Here is a 25,308-nt window from a genome sequence, read left to right on the forward strand (position 1 = left end):
TGGGTTAAAAAAAAATAAAATAACCCAGCATTTCTTTTAGAGTGTAGCTTTTTGGATATTATTAACCTAAATAAGCAGACGAAATTCACAACTACTATAATTCTACTTTATGGCCCGGTTTCACAGACTTAGTTAAATTAAGGTATTTAAGCAGCTTTCATAAAAAATGCCTTCGTTACTGGTGTGCATCTTGAGACAGAACAATGGCACTGACATATTTTAAGTTATGCCAGAGCAAGATATTTTCAGTTAAGACGCTCAAACATGCATTTTAGTCTGGGACTAGCCTTAAGCCTTGTCTGTGAAACCGGAGGTAAGTAAGCTGGCTAAATTAATTTCACAACTTGTTGCAGTCCCCTTGAATCATTTATGCTGTGGTCTGTGCTACTTGCAACGCTTTTTTATTTTGTTGTTGGTCGTGTTGTGAGTGTTTGCAGCACGTGTTATCAAACTAATTGTTACGTCCTAGGATGTATGTTTTTGTTGCTGTTGTTCTCCTGCACTCTCTCCCTCTCTCTCTCTCTCTCCCTCTCTCTCTCTCTCCCCCTCTACTCGCAAGTAGGAGGTAATGGCCGCCACCTGTCTCCAATGATTGGCTGCTCTCACTGATTGGAGGATGAGAGGGAGCAGTGGAGATTTAAGCAGCATTTCCACCACAGAACAGGGTGTGCGTGCGTGCGTGCGTGCGTGCGTGCAAAATGTTGTTATAGTAAGCGAAACTTAAAATGATTGAGTTTTCTGTTTCCCAGCATGCTTTGCATCAGACAAGGAAAATGTTGAAATTAAGTGTTTTGTGTGTTTGTGCAAGGTTAACATAGGGAGACAGAAGTTAGTACTTCAATGTTATGTTAGGATTTACATAGGGTTTGTAGTATTACCATTGTGGTGAAAAGTAGAGCCTTTGGTTAGGTTTAGGATGGACTGCAAAATGTTAAAGCTATGTATACTGCATGTTGTTTGACTATTTACATGCAAGTGTATAGTAAGGATCTTTTTGTTAATGGCATCAATATGTGTTGGTGTGCTTTTGCTAACTAGCACTTAGATATGAATGAAAAGAGAAAGATCTGGATGAATGTGATGTTTATGGAAGCAAGTTATATATAATTGTCATTGTGAAGTGTGGGGGGTGGGACCATGGAAGCGAGGCTTGGCTTGGCTCCCATGGCTCTCAGCCCCACCCCACTTGTCGCCATAATTTTAAGCTCTACTGACTTAAAAAAAAAAAAAAAGTTTGTTTTGAGGCAATAAGTATTCCTTACATAACAGGTTTTACAGTGTATGCACGGAGCATTCTTTACCACTTTACCATAAAGATAAGCCAGCTCATAAATGCAATAAATTTTTTTGGGGTCTACTACTTGATTTTTTTTTTGTCCCATAGCTCTCAGGATCTTTTAAGAAATGTAAAATGACTGTCTTACTGTGTCCAACATTGGCAGCGATGGCGCGTTGCGTTGCTTGTGCAGCTCAACAATCCTGCCACGTTCAAAGACAAAAAAGACTTTTTGCCTTTGCCAGCAGGAAGTCATTACAGTCTTACTGCCTGAAGGACAATGACATGAAAGCCATATTTTTGCGCAGATTTTAACTTTTTAAGGCTATGGTCTTAAACTTTTGATCAGCTGATGAACAGCCTGTTTGAGTTTAAATGCAGTTTTCAATAAGCCTATTCCCTATTTTTTTTTTTTTGGCATTTCGAAGCAGTACTTGCATCTTACAACTCACCAGCGCAAAATGCAAATACTTGTAATGTTTCCCCCGGTCTTAAGATTTTGTTCAGGAGTGTGTGTGTATATTTATATTTCTCTAATACACAATGACTACAATTATTTGTAGCCCAGAAATCCTTATAAGTAAAATATCTCTTTATATGTATGTTTCCATTAATATTTGCATTTTTTATCACACCAGGGTGACTAGGAACATGAAATTATCCAAGAATATAAATATGAGGGGAAACAAAGGCCAAATTCCCTTAATCATCCATCACAATAAGGACCAAATAATAAATATATAAATATATAATAAACCAAAGAATATATTTCTAATGTGCCGCCAAAGATTATGAACTTCACAAATTATAAAGTGGCTGTAAGAAAATATCTAAAGCATTGAAAATACCCTTTTCCACCATCAAAATGTTACAGATCTGTCTGGAAGAGGATTTGTGTCTATAGCGTCCTAATGAATGGTGAGAAGGAGAGGCTGAGTGGGCAAAGGCTCTCCAAAGATCACAGCTGAAGAATTGCAAAAAATGGTTAAGTCTCTGAAAGCCAGAAACAGGGCTGGGTTTTATGGTCAGATGAAACTTAAAAAATGAGATTTTTAGCAGCAAACACTCAAGATGGGTTTGGTGTGAAAAGGGATAAAAAGTACCTCATGTGTACAATGAAATATACTGCTGGATCTTAAATGTTGTGGGCCTATTTTTGAGATCCTTGTTCAGATAGATCATGGATTATATCAAATACCAACAGATAAAAAAAAAAAATCTAAACCTGACTGTTCCTGCTAGAAATCTTGTAATGGGTCATGTTTGAATCTTCCAACAGGACAATGATCCACAAACAAACATCAAAATCACAAAAAAATTTAAATTCGTATTCTCCAATAAAAGGTTAGATTTTTGGTCATTTTGAAAATAAAATATCAAAAGGATTAACGATGCAGATTTAATTTCACAGATTGCTTTGATTATATTTACCAAGTGTATGATTAATTTTGAGCACAGCTGTACATCTGGGACAGCATGCGGACAGAGAAATTATGAAATAATTTTATTTTGGGGGTGGACTATCCCTTTACAATAGTCATTACAATCTAAAAGTACATCCGCAACTGGTATAAAACTGCTATTTGTAAGGACTGCAATCATTAACTAGTAACTGGAAATATAAAGAAATTGAATAGTAATTAAAAAAAGTAATTAAAAGCAACACTGAAATTAGGTAGATACTATTAACAAAAAACAGATACATTATTGGAATATTTATGTACCAAGCAGCATAGCTAGTCAGTACAGGAGTAGGTTAGTGGATAAATAAATGTTAATGATGTTTAAAAATACGTATTAATGTTACAACAGCCTGCCATATCCATAAATTAATAACTGTCTAATTAGGAGTACAGCTGAAACATTACTTACAGAACATATGTATGTTTGTCATTCTCTCTTGTTGATTTTGCTGACAGGTGGCTTTGCACACAACTGTATCACTGTGTTTGACTGAGATGTTCCTGATCAGGAGGCGGGAAACAGTCTGCTCATTGTCAACCTCTCCATCGATATATTTATCCAGTGCTGCTCTCCAGACGAAGGTCACATTAACCGGACAATGATTCACTCTACAAGTCAGGTTCAAATCTTTACCAACATGAATCACTGGCTCTTTTGGATTTAATTCCATTGTAAATTTTTTTCCTGTGGAAAAAAATGTGTACTGTCAAAATAATGAAATGTGGAAGGTTAACATTGATTTAACAGCTGTGTGAGATCTTCTTACCTGTTATTACACTAAGAATATTAATCCACAGTGCAAACGTGATGCATTTCACTCCACTCATTTTGCTGCTGTTGTGTTTCACTCATTCAGCATGCAAATTGAGAAATAACACAATATTGTTGTTGGATATTCCCACCACGGCTGTTTTCTAACCAAGATACTGATCAACCATCCCGCCTATTCCTTTTTACTTTCTGTTTCTCCAAACAAACATTATCCATTTGGCTCACTCATCAGACTCCAAGCCACACCCGCTCACATTTTCCTCATATCCTCCAATTTGTTCATATAATTAAATTATACTTTAATATTTTGCATCCATTTACTGTTTTCAGTGTATCTTTTTCAAATGAGTCTTTTGTACATCATAAATCACCATGTCACAAGTCTTTAAAAATGAAGAGATCAGTGTAAGGACAGTGATTTAATGCATCTAAAGTATATTCCACCTAAAGTATATTCCAGTTAAAATTGCAACTATCTGTACAAAATGTTTTAAAAATCATGATTTCTGTACAATCCTATTACTAAACATAATTGAATCAGCATCATGTGATCATATATACACGTATATTTCTTGTAAACACACCCATACTGTCACACACTCGTGCACAACTGCTAAGATTTTCATTCGAATTCTGACTTTCTAAAAAATAAAAAATAAAAGTGAGACAATGCTGCCTTGTGTAAAATTAGTCACAAACAATTGCCAGCAGTTACGTTCCATTTTGGATGTAGAAAACAATTACTGAATACATTTGTGAATAATACATCAGACTTCTAGAAATTATTTTCTCAATTAAAACACTATAAATGTAAAACACTTTAAGCCCAGAGTGTGATTATTTTTTTTAACAGTTTATCAGCTTTTAGGAGAGACTGAATGATTTGTCCATGGTCAAGTGGTCAGCTGCGATGGCTATCAGTGTATAATCATAGCCTTAGTACTGGGCATATTCAGACTGAAGGGACTGTGGAGAGAAAGAGAATGAAATTACTAAATTTATATAAAAGATGTGTGCAAAATATACTAAAGGGTGGAATACACTAAACCCATTTCACAGATGAGGCTTAAGCCTAGTCCTAAAATGCATATTTGAGCTGTTTTATCTAAAAGCAGTTTGTCAAGATGTCATCAAGATGCACATCAATAATGTATCTTCTAAGGTACATTTTAAAAACTACTTAAATGTCCCAATTTACCTAAAGCCTAATCCTGGCTTAATCTAAGCACTGTGAAACCAAGTTTATGCGTCATACATTTGCAAACTTAGAAAATGGTTACAGAGAAACACTGGGCATCAGGCACTAAACAACTGAGGATCACACACTAAAAGACTTTCAGGTCATTCCTGACACATGAAAAATGAAAATGTGTTTTACAATTGGCATTCAAATATCAAACATATTTGTTTTTATTGAACTCGATGGAATATAATATGGAACGGCATTCTATTGTAAACGTGCGAACGATAGTTAGAGATTACTGTTTATAAAATTTTAAATATGGATATTTTTCTTACAAAAACACATCGATTCGCTACAGGAGGCCTTTATTCACCCCCGAACTGACTCCCCCAAATCATGTGAGGCACTTTTTATTATGGATGGATGCGCTTTATTGGACTTCTTTTGGACTATTGAAAAATAACACCCACCCACTGCCATTATAAAGCTCGGAAGAGCCAGGACGTTTTTAAATATAACTCCAATTGGATTCATCTGAAAGAATAAAGTCATATACACACCTAGGATGGCTTAAGGGTGAGTAAATAATGGGGTAATTTTCATTTTTGGGTGAACTATCCGTTTAAGTCTTAAAGGGGTCATCGGATGCCCATTTTCCACAAGTTGATATGAATCTTAAGGGTCTTAATGAAAAGTCTATAACATACTTTGGTTGAAATTCTCAATGGTAGTGTAAAACAATACCCTTTGCCAAAAACAGCTCTGCACACAGCAACCCGTTTTAGTGCATGTATCTTTAAATGCCCCCTCCGTGGGGTGACGAACTGTTCTCATGAGACCGATTATTTTAGCCTCAGAACTTGCTAACTAGCACTTTATTAGGAAAGGCAATTTGCAAAGATTCATAAAAGAACCTTATACTCCCTTTTTCTGTAGGTGAGGCAGGATCATGAATGATTTGCGCGAACATAGATGCATTTAGGTAGATCAGGGGACGCATTCCCTTCAAAAACGTAATCCACTGCATCTTCAGCGGCTCAGATGTCGGGAGTAAATGACGCCTGCTATGTTCATTATTACATACAACAACAGAACACCTCAATCACTTAGGAGACATTCTTGCCTACATCTGGGGCTCGTTCTTCGTACGTTGCTTAAAACATCCGAGATCAAATGAGACATCCGAGATGATTTCATCGTGCTAATCGTGATCCGGCTAATTGGGTTCTTCGAACACACCTGCTGTTTATCGCTGGATTGATTTATCTGAGATAATTGCGCGTTCATGCGCTGGTTTAAAAGGGGATATGTATTGATAGTAGAAACACTGATCAGCAACGCTGTTATTGGTTGCCCACAATGGCCAAAGAGCGCGCCCACTTTTTCTCAGCGGCAGAACAAGAACTCTTGATGGAGGGCTATGGGGAGTTCCAAAATTTAATAAAAATGACAGGGAACACCTCAAAGGCTGCAAAAGCCAGGAGAGAGGGCTGGCAAAAAGTTGCAGACAAATTAAATGCGTAAGTAGTGATTGTGTTAGAGGTTTTCAATCAGTTATGACAGTATATGTACATTAAACATTTTCATACTTTAATCTTTCATACCAATCGATTTATATTTACTAGTGTGGTCATATTCATACGATCTTCATTAACAAGTAGAATGTACCTGCAATAGCGAAATAGCTCTGTTTTACAACTTGGGGTCTTAAGTGGCTTGGAAAGACTACAAAAACACCTAAAAACTGCTTTAGCGCCAGGTAAACTTTACGAATGGCACGACAGACAGCACTTTTGGCCAAGTTCTCCGCATCCCCAATAGTGTACATGAAAGTGCCACTCGCAAAGAATCTCAACGCGATGCACACAGTTTGTGCTGTGGTTAAAGCCCGACTCCGACGAGTAGAACTTCTAATATGAGGTTCTAACAAGTTTATTATGTAAATGACACACTCACGTGAAAAACGATATCTTTCAAAAAGTACACTATCGCGCTGTGCTAATGGATCCTTTCTGTGTCGCAAAACGCGATTAATTCTAAAAGCTCTGCGAATTATCCTCGCACCTTCCGCAACAGGTTGCTCTCGTAAAAACGGGCAAGACATGGCTGCGACAGACTTCCCTATCTCCTCCGCTTATAAAGCTGCGATCTAATCCTGTTTACATGAAATAAGCCTGCTCCCGAGCAGGTTTAAGCTTGCGCACCTGTTGCTATGACAGCAACTCCGGGATGAGCGTCGAAGAACCAAACGATCCAAGATCATGCCAAATCGTCAACAATCAAATCCAGCTAACTGAGTTAGCGACGTACGAAGAACGAGCCCCTGCTCCGGCATCGGAACAATGACGGACTGATGACAGGTCTAAGGTAAAACACTACTGTCAATCCACAATCGTGGGAGGGGCCTGGGTCTGTGTGATGTTGATTTGAGAATGGGGATATTATTATTTATAGGGATTTAAAAAAAAAAAACACCAGGGCGATGTCTATCATTATAGGGTGGATATGTACAAACATTGCCAACACATTTATGTTCAAACAACATGTAAAAGTGAATTTTGCATCCGATGACCACTAGGGCATTTACACACGTTTTCAACTAAAAACAGATAGTAAAATGATAGTGTTTTTTGCCGTTTTCACAGATCTGTGTGAACGGATTGTTTTGACTGTGTTGCCTATATGCAAAACTTAAACAAAAAATGCTAAGGAAAGCTTTTCTGCTTTTAGTACAAATGTTGTGTAAATGTACTCTAAAAAATGAAAATACTGTCACAACTTGAGGTGCGGTTACATTAATGAAATTGAGGCAACATTTTGTGGGCAAAAAGTGCTGTCAATCTGTCAGTAGTGTAGCAGATGAAGCTCAGCTAACGCAGAAGTAGCTTTCAAACGAAGCATATTTTTGTTGGTCAATGACGTGAATTCACATGAAAATCGGCCCTCGCACAAAATACACAATCCCATTGATTTCTATTGAAATGACTGGATTTCAGCCACAAAATTTGCAGAACAACTGTTAATTACCACACCTTTGCTCAGTTTTACTTCTTATACGAGGACCACCTCAAAATTAATCATTATTTGCTATAAATTTGTGCTTCTGATGCAGCTCAGATTTAATTTGTATTTACGAGCAATTTTATTTTATTTTTTTTTATGGAAGAAAGCACATTCGTGTTTGGAATGACAAAGAGGTGGTAAAATGATGACAATTTTCCTTTTTACATGGGCTGTTCTTTTTAAATTATGAAATAACACTGATTATAAAAATCTCACATTAATCTCACAATTATACTCTTGCAGAGAAACCGTAAGTGAACCAAGAAAAAAACTGGAGGAAAAACACAAAGTGAAGGAAAGTTAGTAAAACAGCAGAAGTAGTGAGTGAAGATCAAGTGTCACAGAGACAACAAAGGCGGCCAGATGGTCACTCACTGGAATGGATCTGCTGAGGTAGCGCCCTGGAAACCTGCTTAGTCCACCTCGCAACGGACCTCTACGGGGGTTCGTTGGAGCACTGGAGAACAGACTATAGCCGGTTCTGCTCATAGGCCTGACTGTGTGATTAGTGCTAACCGTATTAGCTCCAGTAAGGCTGTTGAGGTTGGTGTTGGCCTCTTGATTGAAGTTTAAATGTGAGGGAGGAAGTTGGGGCTCAGTAGAGGTGTACCCAAAGCTGAAGCCAGATGGAGGTGTGGGTGATAGAGCAGGAGATGGGGAGGGTGCGAAGGATGAAGGAGGTGTGCTGTTGTCATCGTCACTGAAGTTGTTGTCATCGTAAAGGTTGCTGAGGGAATGGGCTAAACGGGGACTGAAGCTGTGCAGGTGCATAAAGCGGGGTTAGAAACGTCTGGGTGCATAAATAGGATCTTGGATAAAAAAAAATCACTCAGGCAGTGTATCTAAACATTAATGTACCTTTTTAGATTGCCGGCAGAGGAGAAAGGATTTCTTGTTAGTCTCCGTGGTGCAGTGGAAGAGGAGAGGAAGAGAGGAGCTTTGGAAGACTTGGGAGGGGAAATGGTGCCTGGAGCTGGATTTATCCCACTGCCAAAAAATGACAAATAACAGAGCAAGTTTATTAAAAGATAATAATTTATTTAGGCATATGCTCCAGAATGTCCTCATGGATGGAAGGAAGCTTTTTTGTTTCTTTTCAGTGCAGTACTTCAATATGAGTAATTATTTACTAAACCACGCAGTTCTCACCAGCGACCGGTGGGGCCTAACCATGCATGCCAATACGCTCCCTCAGAGCTCATAGGCTCCCCCGGCCCTGCAATACAGGCCACGCCTCATAACTAGCTCCTGCCAGATCTCTAGTGCGTATTTTGGGGGGGATCTCAGTCTGGCGGCTGTCCTACACCCATTGCTTTTTTGGGGGATACTCTGGGTTCGGGCCATTCCCGAGCTCAGAGCCCTTCTCCAGGACAGCACGCCAACTACGTATTACCATACTCGCCAAATACGCATTACATAACTCGTGCTAAATATATGTATGTGTGAACTCGTGAAATTATGTTTTATTAACAAAGTTTGGGAGGAGCACGTCAGATACTTAGCCTAATTAAACACAAGTGGCACATAATCAAGTCAATCAACTCACGGATATAAATATAGCTGACATACCTCTACTCATTTGACGGTCTATCAGCATCCCTCCACCACCCCTTCTCCACCAATATCACTAAGTTCTCACCATACTATGGGGGGATACTCTGGGTTCGGGCCATTCCCGAGCTCAGAGCCCTTCCCCAGGACAGCACGCCAACTATGTATTACCATAGTCGCCAAATACGCATTACATAACTCGTGCTAAATGTATGTAAGTGTGAACTCGTGAAGTATACTTTATAAAAGTATACTTAAGTGCACTTCTTTTTCACATGGGTGAGACTGTTGAGACCATATTAATGACAATTATATCCTTTATTTAGTATAAATGAGGGTCTACCTAAGCACTGTAGCAGTAGATCTGGGGTGGCGTTGGCCCTTTAGAGCTAGTAGTTTGTCTCCTTGAGTTGGAATCATGTCCTCTTCTCTGAACTCATTCTGTAGTGTAAAAAAAACTGTGTCAATAACAGTGTGAACTCAGATATGATTGGTAGATTCAGTTCCTCAGACGGCTCACCTCATCCACACTTGGTGGCTTCAGAATGGTGCTGTCGATGGACATGTTGTCCACGCTGGATATGAGATGGGCCATGTTTCTCTCCTGTTGGCGGCTTTGCCTCAGCTGCAGTTGCTTCTGCTTGGACTGATGGAGATCACCTTGCACCCACATACTGTGCTGTTTCCTTAAGAGAAAAAAAGCGCTTCTAAACAGACCTCTAGACCATTTTATGTCCTTATGTGCCCCAATCTGTCTTTAGAATTTTTGGACTTACTGTTCGAGAAAGTGCTGCTGTGGTCCAATGACGGAGCCCGGTCTGCAGATTCGTGTCCAGGCAATGGCCTCAGGTGCTGTGAAATGATAATGCTTCATCAGGTAACAGCCTATCAGAGTGCCTGTCCTGCCAAGGCCAGCTGTGCAAATAAAATGGGAAAATAACAATTAAAAATCTAAATATTTATTATATATTTTAATATTTATTTCTATATTTTAAACAGAAAATGCTTCCCATCGAAAAATATGCATGCAATAAATCTATTTTGTTCAAAGTATTTTGGCATTAATTAATCTGTCACAGCCAGATAAATAAGACAGATCCAACATTGACGGGTTGCGTAACTTACCATCATAAATCAATAAAGATGCAAAAATTCTGGTTAGCAATGATTGTTGTCATATTATGGCTATTAATCGACCATATTTATACTATTTTGTTGAAAATTAAATTTAAACAGCTGCAGAGGGAGGCAAGAGAAACAAACAGTAACTTAGTGGTGATGTGGCTAGATCTGGTAAATGCCTATGGCTCAATTCCCCATAAAGTTGTTGAGCATGCCCTGCAGAAGCATTATGTTCCTGTAGGCATTACAAAGCTCATTATGGACTATTATAATGAGTTCCACCTGAGAGTTTTAACAGGGCCAGCTACATTGGACTGGTGCAGGTTGGAGGTTGGAATCATCACAGGCTGTACTATTTACCCTGTTTAGCCTGGCAATGCATGTTAGTTAAATCTGCAGAGCCAGAGTGCCGAGGCCCAAAATCTAGATCTGGAATCCACCAACCACCTATACAAGCTTTTATGGATGACTTGACGATTACAACAAAGTCAGTACCAGGTGGATACTTAAGGGGCTGGAGAGGCTGATGGGGTGGGCTAGGATGTCCTTTAAGCCTGCAAAGTCGAAATCTGTAGTGCTAAAGAAGGGGGAGTCTCTGAAAAATTCAGATTCTCAATAGAGAACATCCAAATCCTGACTATAACAGAAAACCCTGTAAAAAGTCTTGGAAACTTTTTCAATGCAGCACTCAAGGACAGAGCTGCAATAAGATACACCTGGGAGAAGTGTGAGCAATGGATGCAGAAAGTTGACAGGAGTGGCCTTCCAGTGCGGTTTAAAGCTTGAGTCTACTAGCATGGCATATTACCAAGAATCCTCTGGCCACTGCTGCTATATGAGTTCTCAATTTCAACCATCATCAAATTGGAGAGGGTAGTTAACCTTTTCTTGCGAAGATGGCTTGGTTTACCTAGAAATATCAGTAGTATTGCACTGTATGGGAGGTCCTGCAAACTGAGACTCCCCCTGAAATCTATCGAGGAGGAGTTTAAGGTAGTGCGAGTGAGAGAAGTGTTGCAGTACCGTGAATCCTCAGATCCAAAGGTTATAGGAGCAAGAGTGGAAGTAAAAACAGGAAGGAAGTGGAGAGCAGAAGCAGCAGCGGAAGGAGCTGAGGCACGGCTGCAACACAAAGTGCTGGTGGGAGCAGTTGCTAAGGGAAGATCTGGCCTTGGAAGCCTTGAAGTGCCACGTTTCGGTAAAGAACAAGGGAGGGGAAATCAGGGCAGAGGTGGAGGAGGAGAGAATGAGCAGAGCAGTAGCGATGAGACAGTAGGGTGCCAGGACCAGATGGGAGCAGGTGATGGAGCGAAAGATTACATGGAATGATCTCTGGAGAATGGGTTCACAGAGTATCAAATTTCTTATCAGAGCAGTCTATGACGTCCTCCCAAGTCCTTCTAATTTGCATCGCTGGGGCCTAGAGGAACAACCGGCCTGCCCTCTTTGTGAGGAAATTGGCATACTCTAACATATCCTGAGTTGCTGTAAAAGAGCTCTCACTGATGGCCGTTATTGGTGGCGGCACAACCAGGTCCTCAGGACAATAGCAGAATCCATCAGCAACACTCTTAACATCTGCCAGAGGACAGGGCCGAGCAGGAATGCCATTCACTTTGTAAAAGAGGGAGAAAGACCAACTAGAGAACATGAAAAGGCAGCTGGGTTACTTTCTACTACTCGTGACTGGAGGATGGAAGTAGACCTGGGAAAGCAGCTGAGGTTTCCTCCCCACATAACAGAGACTACATTGCGGCCTGACATTGTGCTGTGGTCAGACTCACTAAAGAGCGTTCTGATGCTTGAGCTCACCGTACCATGGGAAGAGTGGATGGAGGAGGCCTTTGAGCGGAAAAGAGCAAAGTATGAGGAACTGAGGAACAACTGCCAAAGAAAAGGCTGGAAAGCCAAGTGTTGGCCCGTGGAGGTTGGGAGTCGGGGCTTTGCAGGCCAGTCACTGTACAGGGTATGCACAGCCCTCGGAATAACAGGAGAGAGGCAGAGGAAAGCGATTAACACCACGATAGACGCAGTTGAAAAAGCATCTAGGTGGATTTGGCTAAAGAGGGCAGATCCGTTGGTTGCTGTTAAGGCACAGGCCGGGGTCTGATCAACCCTGGTCGGGTTTCCTGTGCGAGGGTGTATGATATTCGAAAGACCCGAAACACCCTGAGACCCCAGGTAATATCACTGTTGATGTGCCCTAGCGTAGCATCAAAAGATATTTGTAGATGCAGGAGAAACTAAATAAACTACTAAAAACTAAAATCAAGCACTTTTAAATGCAAAAATGAATTCAGCCATCACCTTACGATGTGTATCGATGAAATAATAATAGTGTTTTTAAAGATGTACTTTGAGTGGTAGGTGAAAAAATTTTAAAATAGGGGATATAATCATGACCAAATAAAACTGCAATATAGACTGACACCATTAAAAATGCCTAAAATCAGCTGATGACCAGTATGTTACAGATATAAGGTGTAGACATTAATTTTAATTGCTGATTAAATCTATTAATGCCAATCAGAATTTGACAAGTTTTACCTGAGGGTAAAAAAGTTTTAAGTTAACACGAATTTGCCACACTGACCAACAGAAATCTGCTTGGTTTGAAAGTGACATCAAATGCATCAAATTTGACCCAGACTGCATTAAAATACAGGTTCACTTGCAACATAAAGTCTGGGTCCTGCAATATAATTTCACAATAATTTGCAAGATCATACAATGTCTCCTTTACACTTTTTATTTATGCAATAGTGCACCTTACTCCAGATGCAAATAAAAAGAAAGATGCAATTTCTTCATAAATCTAGAAAGTGTCTCACCCTTGCAGTGGACAGCTACGGCACCCTTGGCACTCTCACAGATGTGCAGGAAGCGTCTTGTGAGGAGATCACTAGGTGTGGTGCCATCTACAAAGAACAAGTCGTGATGTTCAAACCCGGCATCTGTGAAGCGCCGACCTTCGTAAATCTTCTTGTTCAGTCGCACAACATCTGTGACATTGTGCTGGCGGAAGTAGGAGAAGTACGCTTCTGGAGCGTGGAGAGGATAACCTGAAAGAGCCAAAACAATCATCAGTTCAGAAGTGAAGAACAATTACCAAAGCATTGATCCAATAACTACTAGATTCTAGTATTTGTTGGGGCAGAAGCTTTTAGCTCTGGATCTAATGTGCCAGCTTACCGCTCTCTATTTTGCTCTTGGGATGAGGTCCACTGAAGGCCAACAACTTTCCTGGCACAATCCAGTTAAAATCACCATTTTCTACACGCTTGTAATGCAAAAGGTGAGAAGACATGCTAAAACATCTGAATTCATCAAAAACATACATGTTAACAACTAATGAAAATAAATTACATGTGTTGAGTTTTGTAGATGCTTTATTGCATTTAATTATTTACAGTAGGACAGCATCATTTTCCTAGCGAGTGTCCTGCGTTTTAAATTATGAGAAGCTCTTCTGGTTTGGGGAAGCTCCACTCAAAAGAACAAATAATTTCAAATCATAAGGCTGCACTACAAACAATCAGGGTTTGTACATAAATTACAACATGAAATTGCAGGACTTTCAAGGACTTTTCAAGCATTACTTTTTTGGTTTTCAAGGACTAAAATCGGAGATCTGCCTTATCAAACAATATTATTATTATTTTTAAAATTCTAATAAACTAATAAAACAAATTGGAACAAATAAAGTGCAGCACAAAAGCATGCAATGATTGTGGAAACGTTTACATTTGAAAGGATACTATGGCAAAGTTATCGCTTCCTTATTTAAACTGTTTTTTAATGAATATATGATTGCTATATCATACACTTGGAAAATTATGAGCTATACAGTGTTGGGGAGTAGTTAACTACAAGTAGCGACGCTACTAACTTAACTACATTTTTCAGTAGCTTGGCAGTAGCTCAGTTGCTTTTTAAACAGTGTAGCTTTTCCAGTAGCTAACTACTTTTTGCAGCAAGTAGCGGTGTAGCGCGAGCAAAAGCTACATTGCGTTTTGTCGAGCCTGCGCGAATCAGCGCGATGCAAGCATACAGGTTCTTCTCAAAAAATTAGCATATTGTGATAAAGTTCATTATTTTCTGTAATGTACTGATAAACATTAGACTTTCATATATTTTAGATTCATTACAACACAACTGAAGTAGTTCAAGCCTTTTATTGTTTTAATATTGATGATTTTGGCATACAGCTCATGAAAACCCAAAATTCCTATCTCAAAAAATTAGCATATCATGAAAAGGTTCTCTAAACGAGCTATTAACCTAATCATCTGAATCAACTAATTAACTCTAAACACCTGCAAAAGATTCCGGAGGCTTTTAAAAACTCCCAGCCTGGTTCATTACTCAAAACCGCAATCATGGGTAAGACTGCCGACCTGACTGCTGTCCAGAAGGCCATCATTGACACCCTCAAGCAAGAGGGTAAGACACAGAAAGAAATTTCTGAACGAATAGGCTGTTCCCAGAGTGCTGTATCAAGGCACCTCAGTGGGAAGTCTGTGGGAAGGAAAAAGTGTGGCAGAAAACGCAGCACAACGAGAAGAGGTGACCGGACCCTGAGGAAGATTGTGGAGAAGGACCGATTCCAGACCTTGGGGGACCTGCGGAAGCAGTGGACTGAGTCTGGAGTAGAAACATCCAGAGCCACCGTGTACAGGCGTGTGCAGGAAATGGGCTACAGGTGCCGCATTCCCCAGGTCAAGCCACTTTTGAACCAGAAACAGCGGCAGAAGCGCCTGACCTGGGCTACAGAGAAGCAGCACTGGACTGTTGCTCAGTGGTCCAAAGTACTTTTTTTCGGATGAAAGCAAATTTTGCATGTCATTCGGAAATCAAGGTGCCAGAGTCTGGAGGAAGACTGGGGAGGGGGAAATGCCAAAATGCCTGAAGTCCAGTGTCAAGTACCCACAGTCAGTGATGCTGGTGTTGGTCCACTGTGTTTTATCAAGGGCAGGGTCAATGCAGCTTGCTATCAGGAGATTTTGGAGCACTTCATGCTTCCATCTGCTGAAAAGCTTTATGGAGATGAAGATTTCATTTTTCAGCACGACCTGGCACCTGCTCACAGTGCCAAAACCACTGGTAAATGGTTTACTGACCATGGTATTACTGTGCTCAATTGGCCTGCCAACTCTCCTGACCTGAACCCCATAGAGAATCTGTGGGATATTGTGAAGAGAAAGTTGAGAGACGCAAGACCCAACACTCTGGATGAGCTTAAGGCCGCTATCGAAGCATCCTGGGCCTCCATAACACCTCAGCAGTGCCACAGGCTGATTGCCTCCATGCCACGCCGCATTGAAGCAGTCATTTCTGCAAAAGGATTCCCGACCAAGTATTGAATGCATAACTGAACATAATTATTTGAAGGTTGACTTTTTTTGTATTAAAAACACTTTTCTTATATTGGTCGGATGAAATATGCTAATTTTTTGAGATAGGAATTTTGGGTTTTCATGAGCTGTATGCCAAAATCATCAATATTAAAACAATAAAAGGCTTGAACTACTTCAGTTGTGTTGTAATGAATCTAAAATATATTAAAGTCTAATGTTTATCAGTACATTACAGAAAATAATGAACTTTATCACAATATGCTAATTTTTTGAGAAGGACCTGTATTCTTCTTGTTAGATTACAAACTCATTTTTTGCCATTACCGCCACCTGTTGTTTAATCACGCATCTTGCGGCTAACAGTTCACTGACGTACAGAAGTGGGTTGACACACCCATTTTATCCATGATGGAGCAAGACGTGGCGGCAGATTTGGAGGATGGAGAAACAACTAACGTTAATTACCCATGGCCTTATTTGTCCAAGTTCATGTCTCTCAAAGAAACAAGTAAAGGTTACACTTTTTGTAACAGTCTATTTGAGATATTTGAGTGTTGTGTGTAATAAAACCATAATTAAACAGAAATCATAATTGTATTGCATTGTTTTAAACACTAAATATTTTACTTAAAACATTCCTCAGACATTTATTCAGTTATTTATAATATACGTTGTTCAAAAAAATTAAAAGTAGTTTCAATGTAGCTAGCTACTTTTTGATAGTAACTTGTAGTGTAGCTAACTACTTTTCCAAAAGGGTAGCTTGACTGTAGTTTAACTACTTTAACTTACGAGTAGCTTGTAGCTTGTCAAACTACAGTTTCAGAGTAGCTTCCCCAACACTGGAGCTATATTACTGCTTATCGACACTAGGGGCGTGACAATACACTTAGCTCACGAGATGAGACAAAATACAGATACTTGGTTCACTAGAACGAGACAATATTTCACTACTATTTTTAAGAATTTTTTTATGACAAATTATTTGTCTTTTAATCACACAAAGCAAAACAACGCAGTAGTATTTTGTAACTAATCTAGTGCTGTAACTAATTATTATTTTGGTAATCAAGTAATCTACTGATTATTTTGATTGAGTAATCTGATATTTATAGTAATACAAATAGACTAAGTCTATTTTAAGTCTAAAACCAACCTAGTCTCATGGCATTTACGTGCATGGGTGCACTTTTTAGCGAGACACGAAATACGTACCAATAACTACATATTACTGCAGTTTCAGTTTCCTAAAGAAACAAACACTAGAGGCAGTAAAACTCTGACACCTTTTACTCCTTTTCACACAAATTTACAGAGTTTTGATTAATAAAGTGTATTTTTCGCACAATTACTTTAAGAACATCATGTTACGACTTCAAAACTATATTAATATGCTGGGAGATTTGAAAACTAATGCTTTTGAATGTTAGCATCGCACATATCCAGCCTCGTATCTATGGGTTTTCATAGAAGGAAAGTTTGTTCGAATCCCGTGTAACTATGGTTCGACAAAACAATTCAAATCTGCATATAAGGAAGTTGAAATGGCAAGGTTGCATCAACAAATGTGTTTTTATACCAGTTTTGCATTTGTTAACAGTATCGGGTAGGTTTAGGGTTGGGTTTGGCGTAGGGCATATTTCCAACACGATAGAGCATTAACTTTTAGGGACAGACCCCGGATATTTGAATTCTGAACCGCCGCAGTACCTGTAGCAACATAATAAAAACACAGCAATACGTACCTATATCAACATAATAAAAACGTGACAGGGTTCACGTATTTAACCTGTGTTTTAGCGCCACTCAGTGGACATTTCTCTTTGAAACCGCGGCGAAACGTGCAGTAAGGTACGTAAAACGGTGTCGCACAGAAAGTGCACAGAGGTACGTATTTTTATGAGACCAGGTTGTCTAAAACTCAAGAGATTGTTTAATCGAAAAAAAAAAATGAACTAATTTCATATATGCTGCTTTTTAAAAATGAAAGTACTTTTCTAGTACCTTCTCAAAAATATGGCTGTTTTCAAGGGTTTTCCAGGATTTAGTCAAATTCAAGTACTTCAAGCACTGTAAGCACCTTGTACGAACCCTGACTCCTTATCCGTCGGTTTGACTGAATAAACAACATTTTCCTTCATGTTCTATTTTCAGACAGCAGGAGATTAATATCTTTTCCTCCTAAATATTTTCTGTTTTCCTTTGTAACAATATGAAAAAAGACAATATATACTGCACATTTGTGGTCTGCTCTCCCAATTTAATTTGTGATATGTTCCATGGATAATTCACTGAATTAATTAAGAATCTGTTTTTCTCTTGCCACATTCTCACATCTTTCCAAGTTTGTTTTCACACGGATTCTTTAAAATGTAATTGTCTCCCCTTTTCATTTATAATCCCTATTAGCAATCTTCCACTGGAATGTTTCTAAAGTAGGTAAATACAATATTTGTTATCTATCAAATTGACAGAAATCACATTGAAATATATTATCATTCATGAGAATGAGTATGAGAATCAAGAATATTAATATTGACATTAATCAAAATTAATATATAAAAAGGTGATACCTCATAATGTTCATATTCTTCAACATCAAAATTCTCAAAGTCAAAGAACCCGTGCTGCAAGGCCTAAGAGAAAGTTAATTAAGAATAATTCATCATGAGATTTGACATTTCATTAAATAAATTTAAAAAATTATAATAATTTGGGTTTATGTTATTCTGGGAATAACAGAAATGTAAATGGTTCTAAGGAAACATCTTCAAAAGAGATTATTATGCATGAACTCATTTTAGATAAATCCTTGATGCATAAAAAGACAAACTGCCAAGGTTTTCTTCAACCCCACTAAATCATGTTTCGGTTACAAGTACAGCCATCCAAGTTGTGTAATATCTCACTGTCCTTCAAGTGCATATCATCCATGAAACTCTCCACCCACACAAACTATTTTCTTTGTTTTGTGCTTCCTGTTATTCAGTTATCACATTGTGTTAATGTACTTCATGTAATCTGTCTGACAGTGCCTGTGCCAGTTCTTTCTCCCGTGTCAGATTGAATAGACAGATAATTGGACTAAAAGCTTATGATCTGGGGATAAAGTGCATTGCACGTACACTGTCCAGCTTTAATCCAAAAAAAGTTTAAGAGTGTCACAAACTTTAACCTTCCTAAATATTAATAGTTAAAACGGATGGTACTTTTATAGCAAATGGATCCCTTTAATACACGTACCTTGCGGATTCCTTGTAAACAGTCTAATATGGTTAAATCATATGTGCAGTTCCCAAATGCAGCATCTCTATATGGTAAGAGAAAAAAAGTAAATAGATGATAAAGTATGTTCATTAAAAAAAATTCTTTTTTTGTGAATGTATGATTAAATATCTCTGGTGTGTGTGTGTGTGTGTGTGTGCATGTTTATGTGGTTTATGAGGACACAAATTTGTATAATGACATGGGTATGACAGAGGTATTACAATATGAAGGTGGTTTATGAGGTCCCCGTAATTCAAAAGGCTTAAAAAACATACTAAATGGTGTTTTTTTGGAAAATCTAAAAATGCACAATATCTCCTGTGAGGGCTAAGTTTAGGTGTAGGGTTGGTGTAGGGCAATAGCACACACAGTTTGTTCAGTATAAAAACCATTACGCCTATGGAGAGTCCCCATAAACCACAAAAACCAACGTGTGTGTGTGTGTGTGTGTGTGTGTGTGTGTGTGTGTTTGCAGTGCTTCCTCAAAATTTCCTACACTACCATTCCAAAGTTTGGTATCAGTAAGATAATTTTTTATACAATTTTCTGGTTCTCGAATCTGATTGGCTGAGAGCCTGTTCCAGCAGTGCAATATTCTAGTGATAACAGAACTCTGCTTGCAGTATTTCTCACATTTCACAAAATTAGTGAACTTATTTGTTTACTGTAATTCTGATTAAATAAATAGAGCCTTGATGAGGTATTATCAATATTGAAAACCGTTTTTGCTGTGTAATATTTATGTGGAATCCATGTAAATCTTACTGGATCCTTTGATGAACAGAAAGTTCAAATGAACAGCATTTTGAAGTAGTTTTTTTTTTTTTTTACTATTTAAAATCTTTACTGTCACTTTTGATTAGTTTAATGCATTCATGCAGAATAAAGGTTTTAATATATCTCAAAATATGATTATTATTAATAATATTGTTATCTAATGACACAAACTTTTGAACAGTAGTGATATATAGTAATGAGGTATGAGTAGCATGATAACACGTGTTTAGATCAGATTGTGATGCTTGTGTCAGATCGTGTGAGCAGCTTCTCACCTGAAGGGCAGGTATGACACATTGGTTCCAGAAATCAGGGCCTGGTACACCTCCTCTGGAGTTCTTTTTAAATAGATTACCTGCATACAGAGGCGAGACGTCATGACTAAAAAATTCTCAGAGAGGCTCTAAAACGAGGTCAGCTGGGTCTACATAGCTGTTGTTTTTCACTGTTCATAATCAGTTTGTTCTTATTGTCTGTGGTCTCTCAAACCCTAGAACGTGATGGTTAAAATCAACAAAATGATCATCTTCTAAGGTCAAAGAGCTGGACTCACAGCATAAGCACCGATGAGGAAGGCTGCATTGGCTCTCTTTCGTTGGTCGTAACTGGTGTAATGGATGATGCGCTTTCTGGACAGTGTGAAAGACTGTAGACATATGCAACACACATTTTCAGAGCTGTGCTGGTTAAAGGGATATTTCATTCAATAAATGAAAAATCTGTCATCAGTTGTTTGTCCTCGCTTGTTCTAGACCTGTATAACTTTTATACATTATTTGCACCAATAATGTGCACAGTTTGAACATACACATATTTAAAATGAATAAATGAAAAACAGATATTTGGTGAATAATAACCTAACTTTAATTCTGTCCCTCACAGAAAATACTGTATTGTTTGAGAACTCTATACCAGCTGTTTCAGAAAGCAAAGGAACATAGTGCATGATCCATATGGACTGTTGGTGTGGTACTTTCATGGTGTCTCTATGTAAGTTTCTTTCCATGTATTGAAATGTGTAGGACATTCTGTCTGTAGACTGCTGGGGGGATCACTTATTTTTGTAAGCCATAACAGCTTCAATCGTCCTGAAGTCAATGGGGTTTTTTTTTTTTGCTTTTTGGTCATTTATTTTAAAGTTCAGATTGCTCAACCAATCAGCTTCAATCATCCTGAAGTCAGTGGGTTTTTGCAACATTTGCATTTGCAAAGATTATCATGATGAACAAAATATTTAAGAATCAACAACTTTTGTTGGTAACAGAGTTTATTTTCTGCAGTAATCCAAAAGCTAATGGAAAAATACTGTTGGGTTTTTGTGGAGGGAACCAGGTTAATGCTAACTTTGATGTTGGCCTATAAAAATATGTCAGACATATTAAAGTCAGGTTTGCAACGACATTAGTGAGTAATTGATGACAGAATTTTAATATTTTGGTTAACTGTTCCTTTAATACCTTTTATTACATTTAATTAGATTGAAGCCAATTTGGAGTTTTGTTGTTATTTAGCCATTTAATAAAAATGGGTAATTGTTCATACAAAGATTCAGGGCCAAAGAAAGCAGGGCAAATGACACTACATAGAATGGCCCCCAAAAAAGTATTTAGACATTTACACCAGACTTTAAAATGTATGAAAGTCACTGCATTAGGAAACACAATACTAAAGCCAGTGTTATCTATTTTAAAGAAAGATTAACAAATTAGGTTTAAAACTATAAAACAATGTTATATTGCTCAAAATGAAAGCAAAGGCTAAAAGACTTTTAGGATCTCTCTGCTAGGGCAACTGATTTGATACACTAAAATTCACCAAACCATGGTTAAAACTTAAACAAGGCAAGTTATTTTAGTTCTGAGAAAAGCTCTACCATAATTTGTACCATTACTATAACTCAATAAACTGTATGTATGTAATGTAAAATGTATGTGATAATGTATGAATGTTAAGTGTTGTGGGGACCCCAGGAAGACTAGCAATGCTTGAGGGCATAGTTAATGGGGATCCAAATAAATAAACAAACAAATCATAAAGAAAAATTGTTTTTTTTTTATGTGCGGCTTACACTGGAAGACAAGAATAGAAAAACCTAGCACTATTTTCTCCAAACACAAAATTACCAGCAGCTTTTCTGTTAAATTTACAGACATTTCCTTAAATTTTCCACAACACAAATCAATACATAATTCAAAATGCAGGTAAAACACCTGCAAAAAAAATATACCTAACAGTACACTGGATCTTTCACAGACTTTTCTTAGATATTCAAATACTTTTTCAACTCACTTCACATTATAAACACACACACACACACACACACTGCAGAGAAATACCTTGAACATGAGCCATACAACTTAAATCTGTCAGCTCCAGGAACACAGACAGTCACTGAAATTCAATCATTCATGCCAGAAACTTCTGTCCCATCATTATACAGACCTCTCCTGCTCACTGCAGGAACTGCGTCTGCCTCATTATACAGACTAGCAAACAAATCTCTAGACACGAGCATTATAAATATGATGGCTGATGGTGGACAGTTGTGACCACATATTAAGGTTTTACTAAACTGAGCCATTAAGGGTCATTTCCATTCACTTTGTAATGCTGGGCCCAGACTTAACCTACCTATATTTGCAGAGGATTTTCCAGGAAAGGTATTTTCAAATATCTATTATCTAAGATTCATATATTCATATGTATATCAAAGTGTTTCACCATTTTTTTTTTTTTTTTTTTTTTGAAAACTAAAACTTGGTTCAGCAATTCACTTTTAGTTTTGTTTGCTTTGTTTTGTTTTTAGCCAACCAAATTACTTTACTAACTATGCTCTTCTCAGTGATTAAGAATCAGTTCAAAGATAATATATTTGATCAGTAAGTTATATGAACAACGCAAACATGGAGCCATTTGATTCAAAGAATACAATCTTACCTTTAGTTTTTTGTTCAGTTTGCAGCAGTACCTGTACAGCATTGCCAGATTGAGAGGCCCAAAATCTGCATAAAAGCTTGTGACAGAAATTAACCATAAAATCACCAATTGTCATGAAGTATAACAATCAAATATGAGCTATAACAATCCAAACTTGAATAGTTAAGTGTGCTGAAACCCGAGGACTCACTTTTCATAAATAAATTCATCATCAGTGCAGAAGAAATGTGTGTTTGCTGTGCTTTTGGGTTTGCTTCTGAGAGTAGCAAAATACAGACGATCTGAAAGAAAACACAACAGTATACATTGAGTCATAAAGTAGCTAAATGATGGTCAATCACATCTATATCTGCTCTATTTTAGATCATTGGACTACATTCTGAAGATAAATATAAGGTACAATTAATTTCATTTGTAACATTAACACATTTATTACATTAGCATAGCCTATTAGTTAATGCACATTCAACATGGCAAGCCACTTTAAACCATATATACTGTATTTTATTCCATTGATGAATGTACACGATCTGTTATGATAGTTTTAATACATTCAAAAAAATGTATTAGCCTGCAGAGTGATGAAATAAGACATCTACACATGGATTAAGCAGATTAGAAAAACCTATTTTTAAGTTATTACCTTTGATAAACTCAGATGCTCCGAGCAGCTCTCCCATTTTATTAAATACTGAAACTTTAGGATGTTAAAATATTTCCACGCGTTTCGTTTCGTTCCAAAGGGTTTTGTTATGCTCCTTAAGTTTGAAAATGAATGTATATAAAATGAAATCCGTCATTTACACAGAAGTAAACACAGTGTGTCCCATAAGCTCTCGTGTGTCGAATATAGACGGCAAATCCTCTAAATCTCTTCCGAACGCAAAGTGACTTAAAAACATGGTATTTTCCAACAGCTGAGTCACATATGTTCGTGTCCTTCAGTTTTCATATATCTTTTGCTGTGCCAGAGTTTCCATCGCTATAAACTTCATGGTAAAAGTTAAAGGGACATTGCATAGCAACCACGTGCCACCCCACACAAATGCGCGTTGCTAAGGAGGGGTTAAATTCGACCAATCAGAGTTCGAGACGCAAGCCTGCTATGATGATATTTTGGATTATTTTGTTATACATCCAGCAACAGAAATGGACAGAAATAAATCATGTCATTTTTGCATCCAACTTTGTTGAAAAGAATTGGGCACATCTCCCAGAAAATGTTTATTTTTTATTACCCGTGAAATGATTGGTATTTTGCATAAATGTTTGTGTCATAGACAGGTAAAGACATGCTTTGTAAGCATTCTTCAGTGTTAAAGTTAACATTATGTCTACTTTAAAGTGGGTCATAAACATTTATGTAGCATAATTGCATTATTCATGATGCAGGATTATTTGTGATGAATATTTGTTATGATGCAGTCAGTCAGTCAATGCTATCGCTGCCATGCTACTGTGAAATGATTTTTTTATTGTTTAAATGACAGAGCTGAGGTGTGTTTGCTGTGTCAGCTGACCTCTCAGCATCAGTGGCCACACGTGCAGCTGAGGTGCTTCAGCTCTAAAACTCTTAATATGATCAGGCTTGAGTCAGCTCACATACAGCTACAGCCTCAAACACCAGCAGCCCTCTGCTTGTGCATCAGAGCACATATCAGCTTCATTAACCATGCTGACCGACATGTATAAACATAAAGCCTGTACAGTACATAGTTTATTATTTAAAGTGAATTGATATATAGACTGCCAAATAGATAGACTGCCAGATAGATAGATAGATAGATAGATAGATAGATAGATAGATAGATAGATAGATAGATAGATAGATAGATAGATAGATTTACCTGAGATGTGTGTTATCCAGGCTGTTGGTGGCACCATGACCGGGCGTCTGCGCTTGAAGCGCCAGTGTCCCCTCCAGGCCGACACATGGGACATGCCTTCATTGAGGTCCGTAAAGGGAGGAAGAGGATATTGCTGATGAAGAATCACGTCCTCCTGTTCTCCCTCATATAAACCAGAGGCAGCTGGAACGTTCCTCGAGTCACAGAACAGAAGAAAGAAGCTGCATTTCTCCAGAACGCCTCGAAGCTCCACCTGCCAAAGAGCTACGAAGCACAGGTAAGAGCGGCTCAAGTGACGGCCTCGGGTTACAGCTCAGCGGCTCCGGTGCTGGCCGAGGGTTTTGGTTACTCAAAGAGGTGGGAATGTCACTGCTGAATTCTTGCTCTGACTGGGCTTGTGATACGACTTCTGTGACACATTCGTATTGTTCTCTGTCAATCTCTGTTACTATAAAGTGGCGAGGGATTTCACTCTGTCTCTACGAAACCACACTGTTGTAGCACATGCAGAATTAGAGCTGGCCTGATATAATAACCATGGACTTCCCATGAAATACATCATCTAGATGGCAGTATATGTCTCTGTACGATCCCAATGTATACCTTCACACCTATGCCAGTCACTCATGCCGTTTCTCTTCAGCACCCCCATACCATGACAGACATTTGTTTTTGCTTCTGTCGCTAATGAAA

At 38.2% G+C, this 25,308-nt stretch overlaps 1 protein-coding gene across 3 annotated transcripts; it reads right to left on the reverse strand.

Annotated features, from left to right (window-relative positions):
- Positions 1–3,916: 3,916 nt before the first annotated feature.
- LOC306845668 (dual specificity protein phosphatase CDC14AB-like) lies at positions 3,917–23,811 on the reverse strand. 3 transcript variants are annotated; one of them, XM_079378594.1, is made up of 15 exons: positions 23,412–23,811; positions 22,959–23,049; positions 22,769–22,844; positions 20,385–20,477; positions 20,107–20,186; positions 19,031–19,097; positions 18,361–18,423; positions 13,623–13,710; positions 13,262–13,492; positions 10,085–10,223; positions 9,829–9,994; positions 9,652–9,749; positions 8,616–8,744; positions 8,133–8,514; positions 3,917–4,477 (listed from the first exon to the last, which is right to left on the reverse strand). In XM_079378594.1, the coding sequence occupies exons 1-15, from the start codon at positions 23,446–23,448 to the stop codon at positions 4,448–4,450; spliced, it is 1,770 nt and encodes a 589-aa protein (XP_079234720.1). In that variant the 5' UTR covers positions 23,449–23,811; the 3' UTR covers positions 3,917–4,447. The 3 variants fall into 3 exon arrangements, with proteins under 3 accessions (XP_079234720.1, XP_079234721.1, XP_079234719.1); XM_079378595.1 differs by lacking the exon at positions 8,133–8,514; XM_079378593.1 differs by lacking the exon at positions 3,917–4,477 and having other exon boundaries at positions 7,854–8,514.
- Between the last annotated feature and the right edge of the window lie 1,497 nt (positions 23,812–25,308).

This window comes from Barbus barbus, assembly GCF_936440315.1.
Source record: "Barbus barbus genome assembly, chromosome: 26".
Classification (NCBI taxonomy): Eukaryota; Metazoa; Chordata; class Actinopteri; order Cypriniformes; family Cyprinidae; genus Barbus; species Barbus barbus.